Raw genomic sequence first — 27,679 nt, forward strand, 5'->3', positions numbered from 1 at the left:
AGCCAGGGGGTTCTTCTCGACATACTTTCTCGTGAGCAAGAAAGTTGGCGGATTTCGCCCGATCTTGGACCTCAGAGGAATCAACAGATTCCTGAAGGTGCTGCCATTCTATATGCTGACTACTGCATACGCACAGGTGGAGTGGTTCCCAACCGAGGGATGCCTACTTCCACGTGGGCCGGGCAAGAGGGTGCCTTATATTCAGTTCCTCCGGCCCTTGGGCAGACTGGCAGCTGCCTCGGCCGCTGGGCCCTTAGGCCCGCTGTCGTTGCGCCCCATGCAGATGTGGCTGAACAGCCTTCACTTGGACGCCAAGTGGCACAGGCACAGGGAAGTCAGGGTGTCGCAGCATTGCTCCACTCTCTGTCACGCTGGAGGGGCAGGGCCTATCTCCTGGTAGGCGTGCCCATGGGCGCCATCCCATCCCATCCCGCCAGGAGACCATCACCATAGGTGCATGTCTCTCAGGGTGGGGTGCAGTGCGGCAGGGCAGGACCGTTCAGGGTCAGCGGTCTGCCCAGCAGAGTGCGCGCCGGGTCAACGTGCTAGAGCTTCGGGTGCAGCTTGCACTCACACACTTTCTACCCCAACTGGGGGGCAAGAATGTGCGTGTTCCTTGGGGACAGCATGTACATTGTTGCTTAGACAACAGTCCCTTCTAGATGGTGGACGTTCTCACTCCACTCTGAATTTATGTGGCTGCGATTTCTGCCCGACATGTTCGGGTCGACGGCGCCACGGCGGGGTGCCACAGGTCGGTGTCCCTCTTTATGAGAGGGGCATTACGGCAGCGTCCCCTTTGCACCCAGAGGGCTCCGGCTTGGGACCTGCCCCTGCTGCCGGATGCCCTATCATCTCCTCCCTTCGAGCCCCTGGCCCAGGTGGGGCTTAGGTGGCTGCCCACGAAGGCAGCATTTCTGCTTGCCATAGCCTCAGGGAAGCGAGTCGGGGAGTTGCATGTCCTCTCCATAAACAATACATGCCCGAGGTGAGACTCTCAGGCGTTGCCCTTTGGGCAAATGTGGCATTCCCGCCCGGGGTCCTTCCACAAACCCACTTCAATCAGCCTGCCCAGCTGGCACGCTTTGACATTCAGGAGTACGGCACGTCGAAGTTGCTGTGCCCTGGGGGTGCCCAAAGGGCATATATCAAGGCTACTGCCTGTATACGGCAGGAGGAGCAACTCTTGAGTTTGCCCTGGCGGCACTAAAGGAGGTTATGCCCTCTAACCAGTAGGCTTGTTTGAGACAAGCAAGACAAGCAAGACCTGCGCAGACCTGCGCAGTTGCGATCAACGTCTTGCTAGTGTGTTGCATGATGGTTAGTCATTGTGTCCGACTTGCTCTGGAGGCTCGCCCACATGAGACTTTGAAATCTCGCGGGACAAAGACGCCCGCAGCCTTGAGAGCGAGGCGAGGCGAGTTGGCGCAGTTGCTCTCCACGAGCTGCGGAAGCGAAATGCTTGATGGGAAACGGCTCGCTGGTATCTCGAGCTGAGCGCTCATTGGTGGTTTTTACCACGTGCTGCTGATGAAACTCTCCAATTGGCTGGCAAATGTTTGTTGTTGTTTTGTGTCAGTTTTACGTCGCCACATCCATTCCCATTTTTCATCATTGTTCCACAATGTTTATCATCATGAAATTAATATCTATATATGTTATACTATACTGCTTACCGTTTTCATACTTTATATATCTTAGCATATTCATACACACTGTTCATACTGCTCACAGACTGATATCTAGTGTATTAATACACACTGTTTATTCATCATTCAATTCATTCTACATGTTATTCTGTAGATTGTGTACATTACTTTCCACTTCACTGCTTGTTGCACTCCTGGTTAGAAGCTAAACTGCATTTCGTTGTCTCAGTACCTGTAATATGTGCAATAACAATAAAGTTTCTCTTTAAGTTAAACCAAATCATTAAAATAAAATCTATTGTAATGTAATGATTTGGTTTAACCTTATTTATTGAATACATCATTTAAAATGGCAAGATTAAATCAAATTACATTCTCCATACAATACATGTGGGATTTCTATTGCATCCACTTCATCTGCAACGAAAAACGCCAACGCAATTTCCGCCATTGCAAACCCAGCCAGTCAAGCCGACTCCGAGTCCGAGCTGTCCGACTTAAGACGAGCTTTTTGACACCTCCCCCGGCTGCGATCGGCTACTCTCGTCTACTTTCGAGGCGAGCCGCAATGTGTCTCAAACAAGCCTAGTGGCTGCCCCACTGGGTTGTCGATACCATCTCACAGGCTTACGGGGCCAGTGGCCGCCCCCTGCCATCAGGCTGAGATGCCACTCTACAAGGAGCATCTCAACATATTGGGCTGCCCTGAGAGGGGTGCCCCTGGAGACCATTTGCGCCGCGGCGTCGTGGGCGTCTTCTGGCACATTCTCCAGTTGTCATCAGGTCAATGTCGCCACTCCCCATTCTTTGGGCGTGGTCCTTTTGCCGAGCTCCGCTGCTTCCAGTGGTGAGCAAGGGCTTGGATTCTTCATGACATTGTTGGTATAAATCATCCAGTGCTTAAAGCACCGCCTCTGGCGGTCAGTAGGGACGAAATAGAACGATAGTTACGGCTGTAACTACGGTTCTATGAGTCCCGGATGACCGCCAGAGTTCCCTGTCACTCAGAATTCTTGTGTGCTCGCGAGAAGATTCTGGGAACAGATCCTCTGACGACACCGGCTGATATAGCCGGTGTCACGTGGGTCACAGGTGACTTTGTTGTTATTGGTACTCGAGCTGCGCATGCGCGCGATGGACATATCCAGTGCTTAAAGCACCGCCTCTGGCGGTCATCCGGGACTCATAGAACCGTAGTTACAGCCGTAACTATCGTTTTAATGTCAGAGATGATGCAGAAACAATCCACTGATAATCTGGAACTTTAACTTTGATCAGATGTTGAACAACTCCTTCATCTCCCTCACAGCTCCTCAGTACTGACAGCATCTCCACTGACTCCTGGAGCTCAGGGTGAGTCTGTGGAAGCTCAAACTCTCCCCCTCACACATTCACCTTCTCTCTGTTACTCTGATCAATATTCAGTCATTAGCAGAAACGGAACAAATAACAACAACATCGTATTTGTTCAAATTCAGAAAATCATAAACACAAACAGATCAATATGAACTGCAGTCAGTGAACTGACCTGAGAGCCTCCAGTCTGCAGTTTGGACTCTTTAGTCCAGAACTCAGCAGCTTCACTTCTGAACCCTGCAGTTTGTTGTTACTCAGGTCCAGATCTCTCAGGTGGGAGGGGTCAGACTTCAGAGCTGAGGCCACGACTTCCCACTCAGTCTCTGAGAGTCCATAGAGCTTACCAAGTCTATAATAAAACATATATTACAACATGTGTTAAAAAAGAGGAAACATTATATTAACCTCAAGCATTTGATGAAAAAGATTTAACATGTTCTGATAGACCTTTGCTGTTGGTCCATTTAATATAATATATGATAATAGAGTGTAATGAGTTGTCAGTGTGATCTGATCACATGTCTGTGCTCCTGCTGTCACTGACTGTTACCAAAGAAACAGAAGTTAAATGAATCACTTGACGATATTAGAGATGTTCATATTGAAATGTTAGTTAACATTTGGATGTGAATGATGGATGAAGGATGGATGAAGGATGGATGAAGGATGGATGAAGGATGTTTTGGCTTCTCTGAGCATCTGAGCATTTATTGCGCACACAAACACAATTAACAAACCAATAAAGTTTCAATGTGTTGAACTTGATACCATCAGATGTTCCCAGTATCTCAGCATTAAGACATTACTCTGTTGTTGGTGGGACATGATATAGATCTGATTTTAAACTCCAACACATTGTGATCAAAACGTGTTCGGGGATAAAGACGTGAAATCCTTTGAACAGCGTTCGTTACAATATGATTTACTCAAATAGCATTTATTCAGACTCTCCAAGTGAGGAGTTATCTTTCCGGCATTTAAAAAAGAGATCTTTTCAAGACATCAAGCCATTGATAAAATACATGCTTACAGTTTATGACCCTGGAGTGGAAACAACATTTCTAACTAAGATGGTTCAAATATTAGAATAAAGAAATCAAGGTGAACACAGTATTATCAATGCAACAGATCAATGGGGAATGAATGATCCTGCAATATACCAGTAGATTGGGAACACATTATTATTAATGTAACTTTTATTTATTTATGAAGCTTTGTTGGGTAAACTCCCGTATTACATCTGCTCTCTGAGACACAGAGAGTTGCAAGCAGCTACTGTCTGAGATGGCATGATGTAGTCTTGTTAGATGTGCCAAGAGCAAGGACTGTCTCAGGTGAGACAGCTTTTATGTGCGCAGCTCCACTTGCTCGGAACAATCTTCAGCAAGAATTGAAACTGAGCAATCTCATTCCTCTGCATGTCTTTAAAGCTAGGCTAAATGAAATGCTCGTTGATACTATGGGGACTTGTAAATGTCTCTAACTATGTATCCTGTAAATATAATGTATAATGTCCTTTATTGTTTTATGTTTCATGTGGACCCTATATGCTGCAGGTCTCCCTTGAAAATTGATCTATGATCTCAATGGGACCAATCTGGTTAAATAAAGGTTTGAAATGAAATGCAACAGATCAATGGGGGATGAATGATCCTGCAATATACCAGTAGATTGGTAACACATGTGCAGAAACATTCATAACACAACCAACTCAAACTACTGGAAAGAAAACACATGAAGCTTTTAATTCCACACTCTAAGACACCCCAGATTCAAAGTGAATACAAAGAAAGCCTCACTTCAAAACGCTGGAGAGAACGCGCTGAGCAGAAACCAGACACATATATTCTGGGCCTGTAATGTGTTGGGAGACTTCTGGGAGACAGTTGGAAGAGAAATGTCCGATATCTTGTTCTCTCAACAAAAACCCATTGTCCCTATCACTGGGGGAACACCAGAGGAGATACAAAAAGATTCCCATCTATTTCTGGTCATTAGAAAAGAGACCATCAAACAAGTGACGAGGAATTGTCTGAAAGATAATAACTTAGTAAACTCACAATGGAATAACTTAGTAAATGAAATCTATGTAACGGAGAAATCAACTAGATTAGAAACCAAATGCATATCTTTGAGGAAAGGTGGGAGGAATGGGTCCGTATAGAACAACATAGTGAATATAATTAATGTGTACCTGAGTATTCATAATGTATCCATTCTTTTATTTCTAACATTATTAATACTATTATTTAATTATGTCTTTTCAGATTGGTCATCTGTTATGTAGTTAATCTATGTGCTTAGATGTGTTTATTTTGTTCTGTATGCTTTGTGAATATTTTCTTAAAAAGCAAAGAGAAAAGAAAGTAACAATAACATGTTTCTGTGATAACTGTAAGTCCTGCTGTGTGGTGTGATCACATGCTGAGAAACCTCTCAAGTCCTCCATGTGTTTGACATGTCGCCTCCATCACTCAATATGAAGAGAGGAACGCTTCAGTTTAACTATTATTATAAATAGAAGAACAGTGTTGGTTTTATTTTGCTCTCAGTATTTAAACAGCAGAAATGTTATAGTGTTTATTTGAATAATTAAACTCCTGATCCACATTAGTTTATAAAGTTAATCACATCTGGACTTACTTGAACTTCCTGCAGTTCCTCACAGCTGGAAGCAGTCTCAGTCGTCCCTCCTGTGATGTGGTGTACTGATCCAGGTCCAACTCATCCAGAACCTCCTCTGACATCTGTAGCATGTAGGCCAGAGCAGAGCAGTGGATCTCGGAGAGTTCCTCCTCTGATCTGTTCTCTGACTTCAGGAACTCTGTGATCTCCTGATGTACTGAGTGGTCCTTCATCTCTGTCAGACAGTGTAAGATGTTGATCATCCTGTCAGGAGAGGATCTACTGCTCATCTCCTTCAGGTTGTTGATGGCTCTCTGGATGGTTTCTGGTCTGTTGTCTGTGCGACCCAGCAGGCCTCCTAACAGTCTCTGGTTGGACTCCAGAGAGAGGCCGTGGAGAAAGCGGACAAACAGGTCCAGGTGGCCATTTCTACTTTGGAGGGATTTCTCCATGGCTCTCTCAAGGAAGACATCTAGGGATGGGTAATCCTGATCTCTGCTGTTTTTATAGACTCCCTGCAGGAAGTCCTTCAGTACCGCTGTGTCTCTGTTGGTGTAACAGTGGAACACGTAGACTGCAGCCAGAAACTCCTGAACGCTCAGATGAACAAAGCAGTAGACGGTTTTCTGGAAGATCACACTCTCTCTTCTGAAGATCTCTGTACAAACTCCTGAGTGCACCAAGGCCTCGGTGGCATCAAGGCCACAGCGCTGCAGGTCTTCTTGGTAGAACATGATGTCTCCTTTCTCCAGATGTTCAAACGCCAGCCTCCCCAGCTTCAGAAGAAGCTCCCTGTCAGCCTCCGTCAGCTGCTGTGGACTCGTCTCATGTCCCTCTTCATACTTCTGCTTCTTCCTCTTGGTCTGGACCAGCAGGAAGTGTGAGTACATGTCAGTGAGGGTCTGGGGCAGCTCTCCTCTCTGGTCTGTAGTCAACATGTGGTCCAGAACTGCAGCAGTGATCCAGCAGAAGACTGGGATCATACACATGATGTGGAGGCTCCTGGAGCTCTTGATGTGAGAGATGATTCTGCTGGACAGGTCTTCATCACTCGATCTCCTCCTGAAGTACTCCTCCTTCTGGGCGTCAGTGAAGCCTCGTACTTCTGTCACCCTGTCCACACACTCAGGAGGGATCTCATTGGCCGCTGCAGGTCTGGAAGTTATCCAGACTAGAGCCGAGGGAAGCAGCTTCCCCCTGATGAGGTTTGTCAGCAGCACGTTGACTGAGGACTGCTGAGAGACATCAGACACAACCTCACTGTTTCTGATGTCCAGAGAAAGTCTGCTTTCATCCAGGCCGTCAAAGATGAGCAGCACTTTGCAGACAGCCAGCTGCTCTGCTGTGACCTTCTGTAAGGTTGGATGGAAAACATGGAGCAGCCTGAGAAGACTGTACTGCTCACCTTTGATCAGGTTCAGCTCCCTGAAGGAGAGCGGGATCACCAGACTGACATCTTGGTTTCCCAAACCCTCGGCCCAGTCCAGAGTGAACTTCTGCACTGAGAAGGTTTTTCCAACTCCAGCGACTCCGTTGGTCAGGACCGCTCTGATGGGAGTCTGTTGGTCAGGTAAGGCTTTAAAGATGTCCTGGCACTTGATTGGAGTGTCATGGAGGGGCTTCTTCTTGGAAGCTGTCTCCAGCTGCCTCACCTCATGTTGGGTATTAACCTCTTCACTCTGGCCGTGTGTGATGTAGAGCTCAGTGAAGATGCTGTTGAGGAGGGTTTCACTTTGACCAGTTCCTTCAGTCACATGTTCACATCTCCTCCTCAGACTGAGCCTATGTTCATCTAGAACCTCCTGCAGACCACTATCTGCTGGAAGAGAAGGAAACATGAGAGAATGAGGAAAATGCTCTGAGAATCTAATTATAACAATAAAACAACAAACAGACTGAGTTTAAATGTTGTATAAACAGCTTACTGTCTCTGCTCTACAACAGTACACCTATTCAGAAACAAAGGAACCAGGAATAGGAATAAGACGCTGCGTGTGTTCGGCCTCTTACCTCGGACAGTTCTGGTCTGACTGGCTGTCTGCAGTCCAGCTCTGGTTCTGGATCTTTTCCCACACTGGGGACAGGAGGGGTCTCCTGATGGAGGTCTCTGCTCCCAGTATGAGGCGATGCACTGTCTGCAGAACCAGTGTCCACAGCTGGTAGAGACTGGATCCTTCAGGACGTCCTGACACAGAGCACAGCTGGACAGCTGCTCCTCCACAGGACCACCACTCTTCCTCTTCCCTCTGTGGAGATGAACACTTTACATTAGTGCAGCTGATTCTCACCAATGGGCAGAGCGTCACAAACGTCACTCTCAAGACTCTTCTCCTCCAGTAGGACTCAGGTGAGGGTGCTGCACTTTTCCTTGTTCATGTGATGTTTTTTTGTTGTTGTTGTTGTTGTTGTTGTTTCTTTCCGTTAACTGTCAAGTGGGAACTAAGTATTTTTGTTAGTACGTTTTTGTGTTTCTCTTATTATCCTACGATGCTGTGATGTGTGGCTGTGAATAAGAACATATGAAGGACAGAACATCTGTTTATGTTTTTAGAAAGGGGCAGGTCATAGAAGATTTTCTTCTCCCTTCTCCTTTTCGGTCAAAGGTGTGTTTATAGAGACATGTTTTGTAAATGTTTGTTATATATTCAGTTGTGCATACCATGAACGGAACAAATGAAATTTAATGAAAGATGAAATGTGTCACGCTGCACGAATACGCAGCTGACATGAATTTCACCTCTTCACTTTCTTGGTGTTGCCAGGCACGGATCTGGGTCTTTGCATTGACTCTACATGTAATCACACAAAGCTCTGTTATATCTGCTAATGCTAAACACAACCAGCTCACCAGGTTATCACTATTATTAATAAACATCTTTAAAATACACATCATAAACATGCCCAAGTAGTAAATCATGTTTTGGACCTTATAGTTAGTTTCTAGTGAGTATTTATCAATATCTTTGCCATTTAAAACCATGTTATGCCACTAGGGGTGTAACGGTATCCGTATTCGTCCCGTACCGTCACGGTTCGGACGTCACGGTTCGGCACATGCAGTCACACGGCGAAATAGGGATGCCAGCGATTATTCGATTATTCGAATATTCGCTACAGTCTCCATAATCGAATATTATTTTTAAAAATCGATTTTATTTATATATATATATTTTTTTTTAATGTTTTTTTTTTTTTTTTTTCTGGCTTAGTTTCAACCAAAATATATATAAATATATATATGCTAATAATAGTAATAGTATTAATAATTGTAAATGGTCATTGGTCACACCACCAGTTTGTTTTACTGTAAACTTGGAGGAAGCCTGCGTGCAGAGCAGACTGCTGCTGCAGCACGCTACACACCGACCCCGCCCCCCCTCTCCCTCACATGTGCGACTAACGGCCCGTCCACACAGCGGCGTGCGTTGACGCTTCACAATTCACTTTGAATGGGGTGACGTCACTTTTAGCCGAAATGCATCGTGGGAAGCGACGCGGAGCGTAGCTGGCGTGGCTCACTGCAAAAGTTGAGCAATGTTCAACTTTTGACGCCTCGGCAGAAGCGTCAGCCAATCGAATCATATGCCAGTCCAAGCTCTAGCCAATCAAACCGCTGCTTGTGTGTCAGGGCGGGAGATTCATGTGATTGGTTGTTGGTCGAGTTTCAGACACGCCCGCCGGCAAGCGTCAGCGCACGCCGCTGTGTGGACGGGCCGTAAAGATGAACAAAGCGGCAGGTAAAGTAATTCAGGGCAGTATCCACCCACCTGCTTCTTTTAAATCAGCTGTGTGGGAACATTTCGGGTTCCCTGTGGACTACAATAACGATGGAGTGCGAGTGGTGGATCGGACGAGGACGGTGTGTCGGCGTAGTTCTACAGCGGTGCGGTATGCTAATGGGAACACACGCCAAACATGCTAAATCATATCAGAAGGCATCACCCAGATTTGCCACTCACCGGACAACAAAAGACAACAGCTGTTCAACAGCTGATCCCCGCTGTTTTTAAGAAGCCAATAGACATGAGAGCCGAGAGACCAAAAATAAATAACGGAAGCTATTGGCATATGTTTTTCAACGACTTTGTGCTCTTGAAACACTTTCTTATTATTTATGATGTAATATTTTCAAGACATCCTTTTTAGTTTTACAGCTTGATGAAACCTTTTTGTTTGACATCAGCCATTATAGATAATATGGCCACCTGAGTGTACTGTGTATGGTTTGTTTTTAACTGTTTAATACAGTTAATTATTCAAAATGTCAGAGTTCTTTATTTTTAAACTGAAACGTGCACTACTGTTCAAACATAAATAACAACAAACCTGGAATTATGAATTTGGGACTTTTTTTTGCTTTTTTGTTGTTGTACCGAACCGTACCGAACCGTGACCTCTAAACCAAGGTACGAACCGAACCGTGACTTCTGTGAACCGTTACACTCCTATATGCCACTGATAATGATGCTATAAATGCATATTGAAATATCCTGAAATAATGTTAGCTTGCTGTACTCTGCTGCCTTTGTTCTGTACTATACTGCACACTAGGGCTGCACCCGAATATCCGAATATCCGAATATCCGGTCGTTGGCCTACTATTCGGTTTTCAATTTTGTTATTCGGATATTCGTTTAAAAAAACGTTATAGACTTAGGTCGCATTCACACCAGCCTTGTATAGTCCGGTTGAATCGAACCCTAGTGCATTTACCCGCTTGGTGCGGTTCATTTGGGTCGGTGTGAACACAGACCTCTGAAGTGAACTAAACAACCGGACCCTGGTCCGCTAAAATAGGTGCTCTCGGACCGATTGCAAGTGAACTCTGGAGCGGTTCATCGCTGGTGTGAACGCAGTCCGCACCAAAACATAGGAAGCGTAGTATTTACGTGTCACAAGAACGTGGATGTCGTGAAAAATCTTTAGCAAAAGAGTGAAGCAGAATGAATTGTTGAACGGTGTCGTGTCAAGTAAAAATGCTCCGTCACCTATACATAAAAGTCAGAGCCACCAGTCTTCGCTGAAACGCCCCTCCTTACTGCAGAACGTCTCTCATATGTGTTATAATGTTTTTTTATTGCACATAGTCTGATTGTATAATCATATGCGCCGTCGCTAGAGTCTGTGAATATGCTGTCCAGATTAACAGCAGCATGAAAATAAGACTACGGTAGAAATTGCCGGAATTTGCCTTTGAGGAAAGGAAAAATAAGAGAAGTGAGAAGGGCCCATAGACGCCAGCCATTGGAATGAATGGTGAAAAAAAACGTAGGGATCTTACAATTTCAGAGGTGTTTTTGTAGAAATACTACGTCCTACTTTGTGGACCAACGTAGTTATTACACGTTTTTTTGTGAGACTGGGTTGGAATGGACGCTCACATTGGCCCCGTCTCAGGACGACTATTTTCATTTCCTCGCTCTCACCGGAAGTTGATTTGTCTGCGCGATCTTGAGTACCGTCCCATGGCTCTTATTTCTGCCGGAGGAGCGAGGAGCGATAATGGAGGAGCGATAACCGAAGAACCACCAGACCATCCTCCATCCATCCACTTATTATTCATTTATTGGAAACATTTTTATGATCGCTTTTTTCGTTTTACATTTTCATTTATTGTCATTTCCATTCAGTCAGTCATTAAGTGCTATTAAAATGTTAATTTGCTACATATCCACACAAACAAACAAAGTGTGCAATCCAATGAATGTTAATCTAACTGGGTTTTGATAGATAACATATCTCTTTTTCTTCTCTCAATTATTTTATTTCTATTGTGCACTCTAATCAATATTAATTCAACTATTGTTCGTTTATACATTTTAAGAATGGCGTTTATCTTTTTTGAGAATGAGTTCTTATTTTATTTTATTTATTGGGGTCTACAACAGATGATACAAATGTTTGTGTCAGTAAATGTGTAGGCGGGGGTGTTTGTGAAAACAACGGGGGCCCTTCTCACTTCTTATTTTTAATTTCCTCGCTCCTTGGTCTCGGTCTCACCGGAAGTTGATTTGTCTGCGCCATCTTGAGTACCATCCCAATGGCCTTATTTTTGCCGGAGGAGCGAGGAGCGATAATGGAGGAGCTATAACCGAGGAACCACCAGACCATCCTTCGATGAAGTGACGCAAGTGAGGGACGCAAGGAATCCATTTAACCGAAGTGAGAAGGGCCCGGGGACAGAGCTGTCAGGCGAACAGCTGTGCGGCGTATTAGAAATTAAAATTAATGTTTTTAATGACAAAGTACCTTAAATATACCGTCAGTTTAAATGCTGTTTTATACTGAAAAACCAGAAGTTCTTGTGCACAACCACTTTTATTCTGAAAATCCTTCATCTCCGGTTAGCATTTAGCATGAGGCTAATATACCATTTACTATAGAGGTGAAATTAGCAGCGATATGATATGATGTTGCACACCGAAACCTACTGATTTCAACACTACAACTATAGACGTCGAGATATTACTATTAGGGCCGGGACTTTAACGCGTTAATTAAGATTAATTAATTACACAAAAATTAACGCGTTAAAAACATTAACGCATTTTAATCGCACTTATTTTTGCACAGCGGAACGTTTCTCACTGGATGAGTTTCAGGCGTACCGATTATACTGGAGCACCAACTAACATTCATGACTTCAGCATGGGACTTCAAACAACAACAAACCACGGTGAATAATAGTCAAACATGAACGAACAAGCTGATGAGACCGCTTTGGATGGGACATTTTGTTTTAAAAAACGGACGGATGGAAGCGTCGACAAGAGCACGGTTGTGTGCAAATTATGCAAAAAAGAATTTGCATATCACCGCAGCACATCAAGCCTAAAGTATCACCTAAATGCAAAGCATGTAGCAGCTAGCGTGGACGTTAGCCCGATTCCGAGTGCAAGGAACTACACCCTGACCCAACCCACACTCAACCAGATGACTGGTTTCAGGGCCAGGATAAGTAAGTCCACGTCTGAGAAAATAACCAACTCCCTGGCTCACTGGATTGGGCTCGACATTAAGGACTGCCCGATGGCCCGGGGCCATCTAGTATTTAGCTCGGGCAATGAAGCCTCACCTGCTGGTTGCCCAATCGGGCAATCTATTATGCCAGTATCATGCAGCTCGCGGATCCAGTAATGAGTGACCCGACAGTAAAACTAAACATATATATAACTCGTTTAGGTAGTTTGAGAGGTAATTAAAATAGCTACGTGTGATATTCTAACCTGAAGTGTGTGTTTTGTTCCGCTCACCGCTGCATGTGGTTATGCAGAGCTGCGTGTCGAGTCTCAACTCGTCAGCAGCAGCTAGTGCTGCGTACCTGGACTCACATTCAGGTTCAGGTCCGGACTCAAGTCCAGAGGTTCAGGTTCAGGTCCGGACTTATAAGTCCGGACCTGAACCCATGGCTTGTGTGAAGTTGTGTGAGTAACTAAAGTGAACTTATTGTGAGCTAATTATCAATTGAACATTAACTCATAATCAACTCAAATTCAAACTCGTCAGGTTTATTGTGCTCCCTTCCAACTTGTGTCTACATTTCTCTAAAAAGTACAAATGTAAAAAAAAACACTTTTTTCCACTTAGTCTACAAATGACTTATGACAGCAACTACAGTGAACTACTACAAAGTTCAAACATGTATTTCATTTACCAAACTAAAGTAACCAAACAGTCCCTGAGCTGACTGAGCCTCAATCCCTAAAACGTTGCTGAAAGGTAGAGTGTAGAGTAGACTATACGCATTACACTGTTACACACCTACTATACAGTATACACTACACTGTAGTGACTGTACAGCCAGAGTGTACTGTACTGTCTGTACACCATGTCTTTTCTACAACTCTACATGTTTACATTAAACAGTACATACTACATACATAGTGATGTACATACATACTGTTAGAAATTAAAATCAATGTTGATATGGCGTAATTTTGAATTAAATACACTATTTAATTTAAATCAGTTTTATTCTGAAAATCCGGAAGTTCACACTATTTACTTAATACTTTTATTCTGAAAAGTCTTCACTTCCGGTTAGCATTAGCATGTGGCGAAACGCTACGTTTTCAAACCGTGAATCGAAGGTGAAATGACATGTGATGTTGTACACTGAGCACACTGGGATTAGCACTCATTTATTGACACTGAATAACGTTTATCAGGGAATGTTTAAATAACCACAGACACCAGAATATACGTAAGTGCCAGTTTTTTTGCGAGTCCAAGTACTGGTTCCTGACGTTCCGGTTTTAACCGGACTTGAACCGAAACTTTTTACAAGTCCAGTACCGGTTCGGCGTACCGGTACGCAGCACTAGCAGCAGCTGATCTCTCTCTCCCGTCAGATTAGACTTCACTCGCGTTTATGTCCATATCGATCAGATCCAGCTAGTTCTAGCTAATGATATGACTACCTGCTTATTAAAAGACAACTACACAATAAGTGTCGCTATGCAACTGGATGAGGCCACAAAGTATAGCGCAGCATTATGCATTTGTTTACATGCCCACCGGAACCCCGAGGCATTACCAACAGATCAACGCACAATCAACCCATACAGGACATCTCTTTCTCCACAATAAGTGTTAGACATTAGAGTTGACTATTCTTGTCTGTCACATACTCTTCTTGTCTGTCACATAAGTGGAGCAACTGAAGCGGTATTGCTCTAAAGGGAAATTATTTTGACCGAAGATATTTAGATTTGCCGGCTAACGGGAACTCTGACGTGTGCTTCGCGGATGCGCTCGGCTCCTCTCGACTGCTGCTCGGGTCTGCTTGGTCAGCTTCCGGATGAGGAGGCATTCGTTCGACCAACTTACAGTAGTTAACATTACAAACATTTTTAACAGGGGCCATAATAATGTAAATAATGTTTGTTTTGGCAGTTTTAACTGAATGTAATGTTTTCTTCTTTTGTCCATCTGGGAAGGCATTTGCCTTCATCAGATGGAAAGTGTTTTGACCAACAACTTAAGTATTTCTTATAGCTATGCAGGGCATGCAAGCGAGCAAACACAAACAAGATCAAACAAACAAGTGAAATGAAGAATACAATTGAAATTGTACAATATAATATTGTGGTGGTTCATCTTATAATTCAGTCTAGAGAATGCACCAGACAGCATCTAAGACCTGCAAAAATCAAAATTTTCTAGGGGGACGGAGGCCCCCCAAACCCTTCGTGCCATTTCGTCCGCGTGCATTTTTCAGGGCAATCTCTATTGGGCTCAGGGCCATCTGTAAATTAGCTTAGATAGCCCACATCCTTAATGTCATGCACTTGGACTGTAGACCACTTGGAGTAAAATCCATGTGAAAATTGCTTCTCACTGTTCTCAGGTCAAATATGTATATTTGATTAAAAATGCGATTAATTTCGATTAAATGAAGGTACAGTTTATTTGAGTACGTTATTGTTTACAGATGTGGGTAGCATGTGACAACATCCGGAACGATCGAAAACCAAACTGCCGTGAAGTATTTCCTGTATTTGTTGGAGTATTGATTACAGCATTTAGAATGTGTTAAATGAAAAGTCATGAAAGAGTTAAGGAGGAGAAAAGGCGTGTTTAGATATATATTGAATGTACAATGTATGTATCCTCTGATATGCGTAACAACGGACATTAAATACGTGGAGGGCCGGCCCCCAGCAGTGCCGACCCGCACACAAGGAGGAGCCAGCAGAAGGGATATAACAGCTGGAAAGGGGGAGCTTGCTCTCTTTTCTTGCTGCTTTTCTGTCGAACAATATTCTGTTTGTAACATAACCGCGCCTTTATTTTTAATTAAAGTACGAATTTGAAACCATCTCAGAGACTCCATTTAGTCTCCTTTTTAAGCTTCTCTCCTGGACGCGAGAATAACCAACACAGATAACAATTGGTGACCCTGACGTGATTTTCGTTAGACCGGGAGAGACTACACAGCCGGCTGTTGCCCGGAGCCGCTGGCAATCCGTCCGACACACAGAGAGCTCAAACAACTCGGTAAGAAGAAGCCTGTTAAATCTAATTCTTCAATAGTTTATGCAGGACAATCTTAGGACTGTGTGTTGGACGGCTGCTTGCGGATCCTGAAAATAGCTGTGCAATTAATGTTAAAACAGCCTAAATTCATAAATATAGTTATTTTATAACAACGTGGTGTTGTTTTGTCACAAGCAGATTCAAATGACTTTTTTCTTATATTTAATCCTGCATGCTATTCGTTTGTCTGTTATTACATGTCGGTTTAAGGCCAATTGCTCCAATAAGTGTTTTTTGTTACGTTTTAAGTTAACGTGAATGGTTTGAGGCTATTAAGCAGTCGGGACTGTTTGAGACAAAGAACACAATCACAGTGGAAGCTGAGAATATTGGAGTGAGTGTTTGTGTTAAAGACAGTGTGAGGCTGTTTTTCTTTTTTAAAAGTCCTTTGTGTGATGAGGGCAATCATTTCAAAAAGTGTTTCTTGTTACGTTTTAATTTAACTTGAATGGTTTTAGGCCATTAAATAGTCGGGACTGTTTGAGACAAGAACAAAGTTGAGTGAGTGTTTTAATTACAGTGTGAGGCTTTCTTTTTAAAAAAGTCCTTTTCGAGGAAAAGGCCTGAAAAGTTTGAAGCTTTCAGTGGTTGTATTTTCTGTTTTCAAACAGACATTGCGTGTGGATTACGACGAGAAATGCAACATTCGTGCATTAGATAGACGATATTCTGCTGATTGTGTTTGGATAGCGTCCTATTTTGTCCCATTATAGCGTGTTTAAACAGAAGAGATAACCATACTGGCTCTTAAAGTCAAACCATTACGTATATGGGTTGAGGGCTATGACGTAAGGGTATGAGGCCCATTTATAATTGTAAACTAAATAGAAATGTTATTTTAAACTGCAGTGTTGTTTTGTGTTGAATTTTCTAGACTAAAGATCACCTCGCCATTATTTCAACTCCGCTGTGAGAGCCACGAGGTGTTTTCAAATCCCTTTGTTCTTCAGGTTAAAGGTTGGAAAATCAGTTGCCATCTTGTCTTGCCCTCATGTTTACAATGAACCACACGGCAGTCACCATTTCGTGAAATACTAATTGAAAGTACTCCGTTTGTTTTTACACACCCAGTCCCACTCACATGAGGCTAGGCACTCCATCTTGAGAAGGACAAATCATATTTCTTTGCAGAGTTGGAACTATAAAATAGACAGGTTATCTTACCGTGGGAAGTTTGGTATTTGTAGGGATCTGATTTTGGAAGTTTCTTTTCTGCTTGCAAGTGTGTATTGGCGTTTTTTTTTAAATATTCCAGTTTGCAAATGTGTTTAGGCGGTTATGTGCTGTGTTGTTTTACCATAGTGTCATTTTCTTCCCTAGAGTAATTTTCTTTCCATTCTTAAGAAGAAAAATAAGCTTTTCTTGTTAAATAGAGGTTAGTTTTGCAACAGTAATCCCTAGAGCAGGGGTCTTCAACTAAAATTCAATGAGGTCCAGTTAGAGAAAATGTCCCCATGCAAAGGTCCGGAACATCAACATGTCTAACTTGCTTCATGAATTAGTGTGATATATATTGAAGTGACCTGTAGCTTTATCAACGTCTGCATGTAATCAACAACTGACTGCCAATCAAATAAAGAAAGTACAATTCAAAAACAACAATATTTATTGTCAATTAACATTACTTAAATACTGTGGATATGTGTAATGTTTAAATATTGAAGTTAAAAGCATCAATCTGGTGCACTTGGAGAGCAACATTAAGAGATCTATGGATACATCTCTCAACACCCATATGAAACAGAACTGTAGCATATTTTCCTTTTTGGATATTTTACAAATCACTCCCCTTTTAAACTCTATTCTTGTTATTTTTAACAATTTTGTTGTTGCTGTCATATAGTATGTTATACCTGTTTTTCATTTAGTCTCATTAATAACTATAATGATCATATCAAGGTGTGCCTTAACCTCACTGAGCTGAGGTTATTTGAGCCTCTCAGGAGAGAGCTCTCTTCCACCTGGTTGTAGAAAAGCTCTTTAAATTCGTTAGCATAGCTAGCTAACCAGATGCTAATAACAACAGATCGCCACTGTGCTTACAACTAAAGACACAGCCACGCAAACACTGCGGCATGTGTACGGCTCCTTATGGGTACTGCAATATTTGAAGGGCTGGAGCGGCGTTCCGGTGCTCTCTGTCAGCACTCCTTTCAGACGAGACATATACCACGTGAAGACACGTTACGCTCGTGTTGTGTTCAAGGAACCTGTCCTTGGCCAGGAAAAACAGGTACTCGCTTGTTTAATTATTTTTGCGGTGTAGATTTCTTCTTCTTTTTTGAAGTGAGAAGTTGTCCGTCTGTCGGACTGACTCCCTCCCCCCCACCCCCAAAACGAAAACTCTTCGGTTCTCCACGAATTACACAAATCACCCAAATCAGCGTTAAAAAAGCGGGAGGCGCCGAAAAATCCCCTATTAATGTATTGATTATAGCTCCGGGTCCGTATAGGTGGGCGTCTGGGTCCGGATCCGGACCGCGGTCCGCCTGTTGCCGACCCCTGCCCTAGAGGATTAAGCTGGAAATTACAATAGCGCACTCTGCTGGTAGTACAGAATTATTACATAGAGGAAACACTCAATAGCATTTTGAAGTTTAATGTTTAAGTGTTATAAATAAACCCATGCTTCATCGCCGAGATAGAATTGCAAGTGGTTTCTAATTATAAGATAAGAAACTTTACATAATACTCTTTCAAATAAGCAAACAAATGTATTGAGGCTAACACAAGTTATTACATTTACATAATTTCATACACTTCGGTATACACTGTTGTTCACGGTAGATTTAGATTTTCACCAGATTTCTAATTTTCATATTTCAAAGTCAAAACCATAATTAAACCATTAATTGGGTTTAGATGGCATATAACATCTAAGACAGATAGTAAGATTAGGAAAATGGAGTGGAAAGGATTGGATTTATTTTACCTCAGTGTGCTATAGGTAATGCGGGGCTCTCTCTCTCTCTCTCTCTCTCTCTCTCTCTCTCTCTCTCTCTCTCTCTCTCTCTCTCTCTCTCTCTCTCTCTCTCTCTCTCTCTCTCTCTCTCTCAGAACGCTACGTCCCCACCTTCAGACAAATGACCTCACCACAGGAGACTCCTCCTCCTCCATCGAACAGACAGAGAACCCGAGCTGAACCATCTCCACCTGAGGCATCAAGAACCATCTCCACTTGAGGCATCCAGAACCAAGCCAGTATGTTGACAAAGAGGCAAACTCTCATCGGTCCCTCAGACAGGACATGAAGTTCCAAACTGAGCCACGAGATTTGGCAAAAGAGCAGAGTGTTATTATTAATATTATTATTAGAGAATATTAAATGAAGGTACAGTTTATTTGAGTACGTTATTGTTTACAGATGTGGGTAGCATGCGACAACAACGAAACGATCGAAACGATCGAAAACCAAACTGCCGTGAAGTATTTCCTGTATTTGTTGGAGTATTGATTCATGAGTCATGAAAGAGTTAAGGAGGAGAAAAGGCGTGTTTAGATATATATTGAATGTACAATGTATGTATCTTCTGATGGGTCTTTGTGGCACAAAATAAGGCCCACCCAAAGTGCTTGGTGAGCGGACACATCACCTCCGTGTTTTCAGACAGCCCTCAAAAACCGGGTTTCTCATTCTGTGAAATGGATGAATACAATTTTTCAGAGAAGGGGAACTGAAGCCCACTGAAAAAGGGGCTGACGCGGGAAACGTCTGGTCGCTTCTGCGGTGGGCACTTAGTAATTTTTTCCAAAAAAAATTATTTCTTTTTTTATTATTTAAAAGCATATTATCCGGTTTTTTCACTTTTTTCTTCCTTCCACGGGTGGGTGAGCCTGGCAGGCCGTCTGTGAGCACACATATCTGGCCTGGAACCTCCAGAATGTTTGAGCTAAGCTCCATAAACTGACAAAATCACCCAGAAATGTCACTTTTATAGGCCAAAAATATATCGTACAAATACATTTAAATAGTAAAAGGTGCAAATGTGCTCCGGATTACCCGGAGATGGATTTATATAGCTCCATGATAGTAATTAAAAATCATTTTCATGGAAAAAAGTGTTAACAACGCCTGATAACGCCTAAAATAAATCACTTAAATGCAAATATAATGATTATAAATCATTTGTAGTGAGAAGCAAGCTGCAGCACCTGACTTTCTAAACCAAGAAAAGTGCTTTAAACATGGGGGAAAGCCTTCTAAATGTCGGGGGAACTGTTTTAAATAGGAGGAGAGTGTCATTAACTGTTTCCCAGAGAACAGTCTGCAGCACCTCACTTTCTAGCCCAGGAAAAGTGCTGCAAACGTGGGGAAAAGTGCTCATGCAGCCCCTTAATAATGGTAAAAATGATTAAAAAATCATTTCTAGGGCAGAAAGTGTGGAGATATAGCTTAATGCAGTGTGTTTGTACATAAAGTGGACTGTCAACTGGAAAAAGCCCTAACGGTGAGTAAGGTATAAAGATATTAACATGATGACTGTTGGAATGGAACCGGCAACCTTATAGTTGAGAGACCCATGCAGTCACACAGAGCCACAGTCACACCTGGCAATAGGTAGTGTGGCTGGCTGTTCTACAGGGTACATGAACAGTGGGGGCTTGAATGTGTAGTAAGAAAAGAAAAGAAAGTAAACACGCTGGGAAAAGCAGCAAAATATTTTTAAATGCATGTTTTTGAACTACAACCATATGTCCCCAATAATCTGGAAGATATGTGGAAAATGTTAAAGTGTGTATGAGGTTTCCATCAGATAGTATAAAATAGGCTGAGACAGTGTTAAACTCCAGTCTGTGTGTCTGTGTCTGAGCTGAGCTCCTAATCAGAACACCTGTGTCTGAGTCCAGAGATCAAAGGTTTCCATGGAGATGTGATCAGTGATTAGTGAAAGGAGAGGGTTTCATGTGAAAGGTTTTTGTCACATCCTTGCCCTCAATAGATATGTTTTAAAAGTTCTATACTTAAATGTTTTTATTTTTCAACCTAAGAGATGTTTTCCTACATGTTCATCAACAAATGATGTCACAGGAGTGTAGGGTTTGGGACTTATGGCAGGTTTAACATTTCTTTTTAGGCGGATTTCAAGCTCTCCTCCACTCTGTTTTGAGATCAAAGCTCTCTAGACTTAACGAGCGGCGCACACTAATGTTAAAATCTGAAGAAGGCCTCTTTACCAAGCTCCAAGCTAAGTTTAATATTTCAAAAAGTGTAAAAGAAATCAAAAAGCTGAATGCAAGTTTAACAGTTGAATGCCTTGTGACCGTTTTAAAGTTGGAATGAAGTCTCTAGCTGAAAGTATGTGAGTAGCATTTTGCGCACGGTGTAGCTAAAAGAGGATTTGAAGGTTCCTCCCATTGAGTTACATTGTACAAATAAAAGTTTAAAAAGCTGAATATTATAAAAAGTATAAATGTTCAAAACAAGAACAGTCATAGCAGTTATGTCCTGAAGGAGCTGAACATTTTAATATTTGAATGGTTTCTGTAGCTGAAAGTATGCTGAAGGAGTTAAACGGCAAACATCGGTTGAAATAAGTAGAAGAATAAAGATGTGAAGAACAATAGTCTGTTGCTCAGCATTCACACAAATGATCAGATAACATAAAAACTGGATCCTCTTCAGGTCGGGTTACAGCAGAAACTCTTACTTTGTGTCTGAGGGTCCAGGTTCTTTACTGAAGACTGGAGGAAGCCACTCTTTAGACCGGTCACTCTTCAGAGACAGACAGCTGGGGACTGGAGACTCTGCTCTCTGTCTGTGGAAACAACACATGTTTTAAACATCATTAGTTCATTCAGAGAGAACATTTTGACTTCTGTCTGTATGTAGATTATTTACTATCGCTGATGACGCCAGGGATCAAGAGTTTAAACTTTATTACTGTACTTTACTCCGATCATTAAACAACAGTTCAGATAACATACAAACTGGATCCTCTTCAGGTCGGGTTACAGCAGAAACTCTTACTTTGTGTCTGAGGGTCCAGGTTCATTACTGAAGTTTAGAGGTGGATGATTAGACTGGTCACTCTTCAGAGACAGACGAGTGGATGATTAGACTGGTCACTCTTCAGAGACAGACAGCTGGAGACTGAAGATGTGTCCTCTTCCTCATCTTTTAAACCACTCATCTTCTCCAGTCTGGGAGATAAACCACGAACACTGGACACACACACACACACATACACACACACACACACACACACACACACACACACACACACACACACACACACACACACACACACACACACACACACACACACACACACACACACACACACACACACACACACACACACACACACACACACACACACACACACACACACACACACTTGTTTCAATCATAACCATCATAATAATACACTTGTGTTATGATATTAGGATCATGCAGAGTCAGGCAGCTATCCCTTTAAGAGAGAGAGAGAGAGAGAGAGAGAGAGAGAGAGAGAGGGGGGGTGGCGCGTGCATGTGTGTGCGCATGGTAGAGCGAGGGAGAGAGAGCGAGCGGTGGTGTGTGTTTTTGAAGTGAACGAAACAGCAGCAAAGGTCTGTCGAGTGTCTTCAAAGTTAGATCTGTAACAAAGACCTTAATAAATGCAACGGCCTCCCAAAGAAGAGCTCGCCTGTCTGCCTTATTGAAAAGTGGGTTATTGAACCCGAAATGTGTTGCTTCGGCCCTGGAAGACTGCAGAGAGTCACCCCTGCTTCCTCCACTACGGTCTGGGAGCCGACAGGAAAGTTTAACACTTGGTTAAAATACATCAAATCAGTCAGACTTCCGACAGGCCGCTCCCCATTTTGACTGTGCTGGGCTGTCGCATGTTATGTTGCTTTGATGAGTCAGAAAACAGGAAATAAAACCAGTTCACACCACTTGTAGAAGTCTCTCTGGACTCTAGGACGCTGATGTTCTGACATCCAGTAAAACAGAGTAAATAATGTGTTAGAAAGCAGATCCTGGTGTTAACACTCACCCTGTTGTCCTCCTGCTCCTCGAGCTGTAAAATGGCTTCTGGCAATCTGACAAGTCTGACTTTATACTTTCACTTTCAACTCCCCTTCCTGTCTGCAGCTCCTCTTGATTCATAACCAGCCTTACCAGCTGAACCAGTTCACATACAGGGACTATGTTCAGTGAGGTGGAAATAGAGCTAAAAACAAGATCAACAAAGTTATTTAAATAAACATATACCACAGTGTGAAAATCACCCAGTAAACATCCTGCATTCAAAACCTCACTTAAAGGTCCCCTATTATACTGTTTTTCATCAATATATTACAGGTCCAGATATACAAGGAACACGTCTCTGGAGTGTTTGGGTGTGTATGGGAGAGTTGGACCGTCCACACAGCGGCGTGTGTTGACGCTTGGTGGTGGGCGTGTCTGAAGCTTGGGGAGTCAACGCGACCAACAACCAATCACATGAATCTCCCGCCCCCGACATTAACGGCCCCAACACACGGCGGCGTGCGTTGCCGCTTCAACGCTTCTGCCCATTCACTTTGAATGGGGTGACGTCACGATTCGCCGAACTGCATTGTGGGAGCAAAGCGTAGCTTCTCTCGCGGTGCTCGCTGCAAAAGTAGAGCAATGTTCTACTTTTGCTGCCTCGACGGAGGTGTCAGCCAATCAAATCCCGCGTATGCAAATCTGACAGTACAAGCGCTAGCCAATCAATTATGTTACTATGTTGGGAGAGCCAGACCGCAGTTATTTCCCATATGTCAAAAAATGGAGGAGAAAATGATCGTGGCGGTAGGGAATCACCCGGTACTATATGACCAGTCCCTCTTTACATACAGGGATACAAACCGGAGGAGCCAGGCATGGGGGGAGGTGGCAGAGACAGTGGGTGAAACTGGTAGGTTTTCGCCTGTTTTGGGGAGTTTGAATGGACAGCTAGCAAGCATAGACAGTATATTTAGCCAGCATGGATGTAGCATGAATGCTTTGCTTTGTATGTCCGGGGCGGGACATTCATGTGATTGGTTGTTGGTCGCGTTGCTCGCGTTGACTCCCCAAGCTCAAGACACGCCCACCGCCAAGCGTCAACGCACGCCGCCGTGTGTAGGCTCCGGCCCGTCTACACTGCAGGCATAAAAAAATCTTGATGCTGGCCGTGTCTGAAGCTTGGCGATTTTTTGCGAGCAACGCGACCAACAACCATCACATGAATCTCCCGCCCCCGACATACAAAGCAATAGCAATGTTCACGGTAGATTTAGATTTTCACCAGATTTCTAATTTTCATATTTCAAAGTCAAAACCATACACTGTACAATTTTTATTTTAGCATTTCAGATTTAAAAATTTGCATAATTGTTATCTTTTAATTAACTTTATTAATATTTTACAAAAAAAAGTTATATCATAAAAAAAATAAAATCTATAAATTGAAAAAAAATAAAAATACCCAGATTTAACAATTCTGATGACATAGGATATTTTTGAAGGAATACAAAGGTACTAGTCAGAGGACTAGTGCTTCAATCTTTGATCTAAAAAAGAGTTAGAGAACATGTCACCAAAACAAGCTTAGATCAGACCACACGCAGAGCCAGGCTCGACTGCAGATATCAAGGGAAGGATAAAAATCAGATCAGATTCTTTGACCTTTCCAAGTAAAAGACAGAAGACATGGAATCAAATAGAGAAACAGTTGGAACAGTGGCAAACAAGAGGACTGATTCCAGCAGATGATCAACCTGGCCCAACGAAAGCACATAGAACAGCTGTAATTGACTATGAGAATGGAGAATACCGGCAATATCTCATTTTGAGTGAGGGGCACCAGCCCTTCATGCATGTCACCCTCTGTGAGAATAGTTCGTATTTTCTCTCTAGTTTAGAGAAATATTATTTTATCATATCTTTGTTCAGCAGTATCAACCAATCCTCTAATCCTAGAATTATTGAGATGCATTAGCGACACCAGGGGTATTGTTTTTCGCAACAATGATGCATAATACCAGGACAAAAGCCATTATTGAAACAAGTAAACTATTTTTCGTGCTAATGGCAGATTTTAGTGAATATGTGTTTATACCATCAGAAAACCATACATCATACGATATTTTGTGTACGCCTTATATTTATTTAATGCAACGTTATGGGTTTTACATGTCCTGTGCAGAATAGGGTAATCATTGCAATATTAATTGAGCATATGCTCAAAGGAGGGAGTGTCATGATTATACAGATATGTTGATTTCAGTGACGTTGTTGCTGAGCAACAAGAGGAGGATTTAGAAATACTCGTTCCCAAAGGTGAGGCGGTTATAATCAAGATGATTCACCCCCCATATATGCAGTTCTTGTATCAAATGATGAGATGGGTTAAAGTGATTGGGATAATCAGTGATGGGGATTTACAGATTAGGGGAATCTCCAAATACACTGGATCCATGTTTTAGTCTGTACCAGAAACACCCCCTGTTAAGTTTATGGACAACCAACCGGTGACCTGAGCACAATTATTGAAAATGATTACAGTAGAAACAGGCTACTAACCCACAAGTACAGCTTTGTACGTACAAACTCTATGAACAAAATTCCCCAGCAGATTGTGGCGACATTGCAGACATGTCCAGTCACAAAAGTTACTTATGTTCTATATAACAGTGAGATTTAAAGTGATGGAGAATATATGGTGCTTGAAACATGTAGGTATTTTTAATTTATAGAAGAAAATGGTTTCCTGAAAGAGTTATTTGGAGTAGCCATGTTACAGTGGGAGGAAGCAATGTTTAGGGATATGGCACAACCATTAGTAGACATTAATTGGGTTTAGATGGCATTTAACATCTAAGACAGATAGTAAGATTAGGAAAATGGAGTGGAAAGGATTGGATTTATTTTACCTCAGTGTGTTAGAATTAACTATAGGTAATGCGGCCCGAGATATCTCTCTCTCTCTCTCTCTCTCTCTCTCTCTCTGTGTATGAGGAGTTCGGTGGTGGTGAGCTGAGAGCGTGGTGAGGTTTGATGGTAACTTTTCGTAAAAGTTTTCACTTTTTTCTTCTTCTACTTTGTTCATTGTATGATTGTTTATTGGTCTTGTTTGTTGTAAGTGTAGTTTAGTTTTTTCTTCCGTGAGAGAAGCGTGTTTCTCTGCAGGGATGGCTTCCTGTGAGATGCCGTCCCTGCGACACGGGGTGAGGGTGATCCCTCAGGAGAACAGTACGGTGGAGAGTGTGCTGCTGGCGGTGGGGGAGCAGGTGGGACACGGAAACATCTCCTACGCATCCCACATGAATAAAGCTGTGGTAGTTTTTGTAATGAAGCAGGAGTTGGTAAGCCAGTTAATTGAAAGTGGCTTAAACATAAATGATGAGTTTATACAAGTGTCCCCGCTGGCAGTGCCTTCTACCCGGATTACCATATCGGGAGTCCCTCCATTTATTCCCAATGAAACGCTGGAGAAAGAGCTTAAACGCTACGGGAGAATGGCGAGTGGTTTCCGCACGGTGAGTCTGGGCTGTAAGGACACCAAGCTGAAGCACGTTCAGTCTCTGCGGAGACAGGTGTTTATGTTTTTGGACTGCACATCGCAAACACTGGATGTGTCTTTCCGTATTAAATATGAGGAAGGTTTCTACATGGTGTATGCGAGTGCTGGCAGTGTCAAGTGTTTTGGTTGTGGTGATGTGGGGCACAATAAGATCGCTTGTCCGCAGAGACTGATAGCAGCACTTCTATTGGAAGGAAACATTGTGAATGAGAGTGGAGAGGGAACCAGCGGAGTTGCTAGGCCCGTGAGGGGAGCTACCGGAGCTACTGGAGCTACCGGAGCTACGGCCCCTGTTTCCGGGGCTGACGTACTCGTGTCTGAAGCCGCCGGGGCCGCCGTGCCCGTGCTTGGGGCAGTCGTGTGCGCGGCTGCAGTGCCGGGGGCCGCGGTGCCCGCTCCTGCTACACCCGTGCCCGTTCCTGCTGTACCCACACCCGGTGCAGCCGTGCTTAGGGCCGTCGTGCCCGCACTCGCTGTGCCCAGTGTAGCCGTGCCTGTGCCTGTGTTGCCCGAAGCAGTGGTGCCAGGCGGGTTTGTGTTTGGTCCCATGATAGCGGGTAAAGCCGCAGTTTCTGTGGGTGTTAAGCCGTTGTTTGCAGGGTTTAATATGAAAACAGTTGTGGAGGCTGAAGCTCAGGTAAGGGCTGGATGTAAAGAGGGTGTGATGGAGTGCTCAGAGCAGGAGCTTCAGGTGGTCTCTGGGAAACAAGCTCAGCTGTCACAAAAACTGGAAAGTGAGGCAGAGCAGGGGGGCAAATCAGCTGGTTATGATGGAGCAGATATGGAGTGTGACTCTGAATCGGATAGTGTCTCCGTGTCTGACAGTATTTCTCAGAGTGAGGATCTCTACTCTTTTGAACAGATCCAAGAGTTTCTGGATGAAACTTTCGGGAAATCAGTAAATGTAAAAAATTATTTCCCAGATGTTGAAAAGTTTGTTAAGTCAGCCAAGACAATTCAGAGGGTTGTTGGGCTAGACTTACTTGATGAAAAAAAACGGTATCGCCTCAAGAAACACATCACTACACTGAGGAAAGCTTTAAACAAAGGGACCGAAGTGCCTAAAAAAAGGAGTCGTAAATAAGTGAATATGATCATACAGCACCGGGTGTTTCCTCCTTACTGTCTGTTCCTATCTTTTTTCTTAATGGCCTGTCTCTCTCTCTCTCTCTCTCTCTCTCTCTCTCTCTCTCTCTCTCTCTCTCTCTCTCTCTCTCTCTCTGTCTGTCTCTCTTCTCCTCACATTCAGGGTCTAAGGGTAGCCTCATTAAATATGAATGGGGGCAGAGACGCTCAAAAGAGAGCCTTAGTAACGGAAGTTATCCAACAGAAAAAGCTAGATGTAGTATTTCTACAAGAAACTCACAGTGACAGCAGAGCTGAAACTGACTGGGGTCTCTGGTGGGGGGGGGGGGGGCCGCACGTCCTTAGCCATGGGACAAATTTGAGTGCAGGAGTAGCTATTCTATTCTCACCGCTTTTAAATATAAAAAT

General features: G+C 43.2%; 1 protein-coding gene across 4 annotated transcripts in view; it reads right to left on the reverse strand.

The window, feature by feature from the left end:
- LOC117449043 (protein NLRC3-like) overlaps positions 1-27,679 on the reverse strand; it is a 66,190-nt gene that overhangs the window by 25,531 nt on the left and 12,980 nt on the right. For 2 of the 4 annotated variants that reach the window (XM_071203677.1, XM_071203676.1), the window contains exons 3-6: positions 21,317-21,424; positions 7,641-7,876; positions 5,649-7,449; positions 3,178-3,354 (exon numbers count right to left, since the gene is read on the reverse strand). In XM_071203677.1, the coding sequence (XP_071059778.1) occupies positions 3,178-3,354; positions 5,649-7,449; positions 7,641-7,876; positions 21,317-21,424 (2,322 nt within the window). Of the gene's footprint in view, positions 1-2,870; positions 3,060-3,177; positions 3,355-5,648; positions 7,450-7,640; positions 7,877-21,316; positions 21,425-27,679 lie in introns of those variants that run through there. The other 2 variants (XM_071203679.1, XM_071203678.1) reach the window with 2 other exon arrangements.

The sequence above is a fragment of the Pseudochaenichthys georgianus genome, chromosome 7 (genome assembly GCF_902827115.2).
Source record: "Pseudochaenichthys georgianus chromosome 7, fPseGeo1.2, whole genome shotgun sequence".
In the NCBI taxonomy this organism is placed as follows: domain Eukaryota; kingdom Metazoa; phylum Chordata; class Actinopteri; order Perciformes; family Channichthyidae; genus Pseudochaenichthys; species Pseudochaenichthys georgianus.